This window comes from Balaenoptera musculus, chromosome 3 (genome assembly GCF_009873245.2).
Source record: "Balaenoptera musculus isolate JJ_BM4_2016_0621 chromosome 3, mBalMus1.pri.v3, whole genome shotgun sequence".
Lineage (NCBI taxonomy): Eukaryota > Metazoa > Chordata > Mammalia > Artiodactyla > Balaenopteridae > Balaenoptera > Balaenoptera musculus.
The window spans coordinates 170,855,659-170,859,977 of NC_045787.1; the positions used below are offsets into that span (position 1 = coordinate 170,855,659).

The window sequence follows — 4,319 nt, forward strand, 5'->3', positions numbered from 1 at the left end:
CCTCCGTCTCCCAGGAACAGCTCTGTGCACTGTGCTCCAGGGAGGCCTTATTTATTCAATGACACCCATTATTTTCCAGCCAGGATTCTGGATGCTCACCTGGTAGCAAGAAGAACACCTTTTTATCAATTTTAAGATGCACATCGTGTTCACTTTTTAACATCTCTGAAAATGGCATGAATCTTACAATTTTACAGTCAACTGCAAGGCAGTGTGTGAAAACGTCTATTGATGCTTCCTTGAAAGTTCCAGGAAGTGCCATCAGCAAAGCATCTTCAACTTCAGGAAACACAGAAATAATAATTACAATATCAATAGTGGCAAAGTTGTACAAGAGCGCAAAACATTTTCACTATGATGAACATGGACAAAAATAAAGACATTAATAGCAGAACTACAGCAGCTGCTGTTTAAGCAGCTCCTGTTCCAGAGGGGCTCATCTTGATTCCCCCAGAGAGGGCTCAGAGGGGGGCAGCGTGCTCCCTCAGGACACAAAGCCTGCGCGGCCCCAGCCCACCGCTGCCTGGCTTCGGGGTCCTGGCGGGGGCCTGGTGGGCGGTCAGGCGGTGCAGCTCCGTTTGGGGGGCGGCCGGGTCCGAGGGTTCCGACCGGCGGGGCCGCCGTGGAGCGCAGGGGCAGACGCGGCGGAAGGCCTGACGGAAGTGGGAGCCCAGGAAGGCGTAGAGCAGGGGGTTCAGCGCCGAGTTGCTGTAGGACATGCAGTGCGCCCAGATCTTGAGCGCGTACGCTGCGTAGCTGCGCGGATGCCAGGCGCCCGCCGGGCCCAGCGCCTGCAGCACCAGGAACAGCTGGATGGGGCCCCAGCAGGCGGCGAAGAGCAAGACCACGGCCGCCACCAGCCGCGAGACCTTGGCCCGCACAGCGCCCGCTCGCTCCGCCAGCAGCTGCCCCTGGGGACGGGGGGAGGTGGTAGGAGGGAAGGCGAAGGACCGGCGGGGGCGACACCCAGGGCTCTCCGCTCCTTGCCCCTCTTAAATTCGCTCCCCCGCGCCACCCCGCTCAGATGCACCTCACTCCCCCGCACTGTGCCATCCCCCCACCCCCTGCCCTGCCGCGCCTCCATCCACCCAGCCGCGCACCTGCAGGGCGCTGTCGCCGGGCGCGGGGCGCACGGCGGACCGGCCCAGGTGGCGCAGCATGGCCCCGTAGCAGGCGCAGGTGGCGACCAGCGGCAGCAGGTAGAGCGCCAGCAGGTTGTAGAGCGCGAAGGCGCGCTCGAAGGAGCGGCTGGGGAAGGCCTCGCTGCAGTAGGTGCGCGGTCCGGGCGAGAGGCGATGTAGGGCGAGAACCGGCGCGGACACGGTCGCGGAGCCTGCACCACAGGCCCGGCTGAAGACCTGGCCCGGGGGACGAGGGGCGCGAGGGGGCCCGGGCCCTGGTCTCCCCGGTGCCTCTAACCCCGGTTAGGGTTAGGGTTAGGGCAGCGGACATTGAGCGCCTCCTAGGCGCGCGTCTGCCCGGATCCGCGCCCTCAGTAGCCCTCGCAGGGAACGCCATTGCGTCCATTTCCCAGATGCAGGAGCGAGGCCCGGGGAGAGGCAGTGAGTGTGTGTGTGGGGTGTGAGCCCAGGGCACGAAAACTTGTCCCCCCTACCCCGTGCGGCCTCCGCGCTGCACTCACCCGCCCAGATGCTGAGGCTGACAGCCAGCGCCAGGCGGGGCGTGCGGCGGTGCAAGGCGCGCAGCGGGAACACAGTCACGTACCAGCGGTCCACGCTCATGGCGGTCAGGGTGGCGCACGTGGCCTGCACCGAGACCTGGGAGGGCCGGGAGCCCAGCGTGTGCCCCCCTGCCTGGTCTGGACCTTTCCCTGTCTGCGCCCCCCTTGCGGGTCCCCCACTGTCCAGCCACTCGAATACAGGCAGGACCTGTCCCGGGAGGGTCTCCAGGGCCCACAGGTTGAAGGGGAGGAGAGAGGGGTATGTCAGAGAGGAGCCCAGGGTGGTGGGGGAGGGCGGAGTCATTAGGGGTAGGCTGAGGACCCCAAGACTGAGACCAGGGGAGGCAGATGCATCCTAGGATCCCGAGACGGGTGGGGCAAGAAGTAGCAGGGCTCCAAGCACCCGCCACCCCACTCCCCGCCCAACCCCCATTGCCCCCGTCTTCCTCCCTCCCACCCAGTCCAGGCTACACCTGCCCCAGCCCCACCCACCCACCTAGACTCTGTCCCTGCCCCGCCCACCTCCACGCCCAGCAGGAGGTCCGGCCCCGCCCACACCGACTCCTCCCCTGGCTCGCGAACCCCTTCCCCCAGCCCACGCACCTGCTGGATGTAGTTGAGGAATTTGCACATGAAGTCGCCCAGCACCCAGGCAGGCAGCGGGTAGAGCAGAGCGGTGAAGGGCACGCAGCACAGCAGGAACGTCAAGTCTGTGACCGCCAGGTTGGCTGCAGGGGGGGAACGTGCGGGTGCTAGATGTGGGGTGCATCTGCCTAGCCGCCCAGCGCCCTGGCCCAGCCCCCTGGGCCTCGCCTTTGTCCCAGTGACCAGCAGGGTGGCTCGCGAGGCCCCCAGAGAGGTCCCGGCATCCGTGGGCAGAGAAGTTGGGGCAGCCTCTGCTCACCCTTTTATATTTCAAACACCCCCCAGCACGGGCTTCATAGCTGTTCAAGCAGCAGTGGACCCTGCTCACCCCCGTGGGGGTTGCGAGTAGGCCCCCGCCCCTCTGAGCCTCAGTTTTCTTACCTGAAAATTGGGTAGAGTGGTGTTGCCCAACAGCCAACATAGAATGGAGAACACTGACCGAGTACTCAGCCGGGTAGACCCCCATCACACAAATGTGTAAACTGAGCCTCTGGGGCAGAGGGGGCAAGCTGGGGGCCCGCGGGCCACGCAGTCTTTCCCCCACTCCTTTTATTCATCGGACACCATGTTATAAGAACCACATTTCAATCGGACATCTTCCTTGAGTGGCATGGCCAGCGCTCCATGGGCCACACTCTCCAACCTCCCTTTTAACTACTCCGGCCACCGTGGAACCCTCCAACGCCAGAGTTTGCGACCTCCAGCCTAAGGTACAGGGACAATAGGGAAAGAACAGGGAGCCCTGCAGGGGAGAGAGCCCTATCTGAGAGGACTCCGACGCTCCGCTAGGGGCGCCCCTGGCCACTCTGCCCTCGTGGCGACCCCCGGAATGGCCCGCAGGCACCGCGCAGCGCCTCGGCGCTCACCGATGTAGAAGTTGGTCACCGTCCGCATCTGCTTCTGGCGGCAGATGACGAAGATGACAAGCGAGTTCCCTGCCAGGCCCAGCAGCATCAGCGCGCCAAAGAAGAGCGGCACTAGCCAGGCGTCCACGGGCCACGGCGCCGGGGCCGGGCCGTCCGAGTCGTTGGCGCCACAGCCGGGACAGCCGGATGCGTTGGCCAGCGCCCACCAGGACGCGTTGGGCCCGGACGTGGCCAAGGCGCGCATTGCCGCCCTCTTCCTCCCAGCCGCCCTCCGGGATTGCGCCCGGGGATGGAGCAGTGACCCTCCTCCCGGCGGCCCTCCTGGGATGCGCCACAAGGTCTGGAGCGCGGCTTCGCTGGGCTCCGTGGATCCTCCGCTGGCGCTCAGCCGCCGCGCGTTTATACCCCGCATCCCACCGTGTCCCCGCCTTCCCGCCTCTCCGGCAGCCGCTGGCCACTCCCTCCACTGCCTGCGCCCCTGCGGTTCACCAGCGCAGCACCCTTCTCTCCCATTCCCTCCTCCTCCCACCTTTGGGGTCAGGATAAGAGCACAGGAGGAGGGAGGCTGGAGGAGGGGGTTGGGGCGGAGCAGGGGTGGGGTAGGCTTCCCGGAAGCTGCTGTGGACCCGGGAAGGACCGATCCTACCCCAGGGGAGGGAAGGGTAGAGACCCACCATCAGGAAAAGCAGGGGGACAAAGCCACAGAGTCTAGGGAATGAGGCAGAGGCCATGACTTTGACCTTTCATGGGGCTGGGGCTCCGGGTGGGTGGGCCCCGGCTGGCGGTGAGGTCAGCCCTCAGAGGTCCTCAGTATCTGCTGCCAGGGTTTGCCCCAGGACACTGGCGAGCCATGGAAGGTTCAGGGCAAAGGAGGGATGCCCGGGATCTTGTGGTTGGAAGATGCCTGTTCTTGGGCTTCCCTGGTGGCGCAGTGGTTGAGAATCTGCCTGCTAATGCAGGGCACACGGGTTCGAGCCCTGGTCTGGGAAGATCCCACATGCCAAGGAGCAACTGGGCCTGTGAGCCACAACTACTGAGCCTGCGCATCTGGAGCTTGTGCTCCGCAACAAGAGAGGCCGCGATAGTGAGAGGCCCGCGCACCGCGATGAAGAGTGGCCCCCGCTTGC

The 4,319-nt window shown here is 64.9% G+C and overlaps 1 protein-coding gene across 1 annotated transcript; it reads right to left on the reverse strand.

Annotated features, from left to right (window-relative positions):
• Window positions 1-438: 438 nt before the first annotated feature.
• KISS1R (KISS1 receptor) lies at window positions 439-3,552 on the reverse strand. Its single transcript, XM_036848226.1, has 5 exons — window positions 3,193-3,552; window positions 2,285-2,409; window positions 1,643-1,778; window positions 1,101-1,333; window positions 439-911 (listed from the first exon to the last, which is right to left on the reverse strand). Exons 1-5 carry the CDS (start codon window positions 3,434-3,436, stop codon window positions 462-464), a joined length of 1,188 nt encoding a protein of 395 aa, XP_036704121.1. The 5' UTR covers window positions 3,437-3,552; the 3' UTR covers window positions 439-461.
• Window positions 3,553-4,319: the final 767 nt, after the last annotated feature.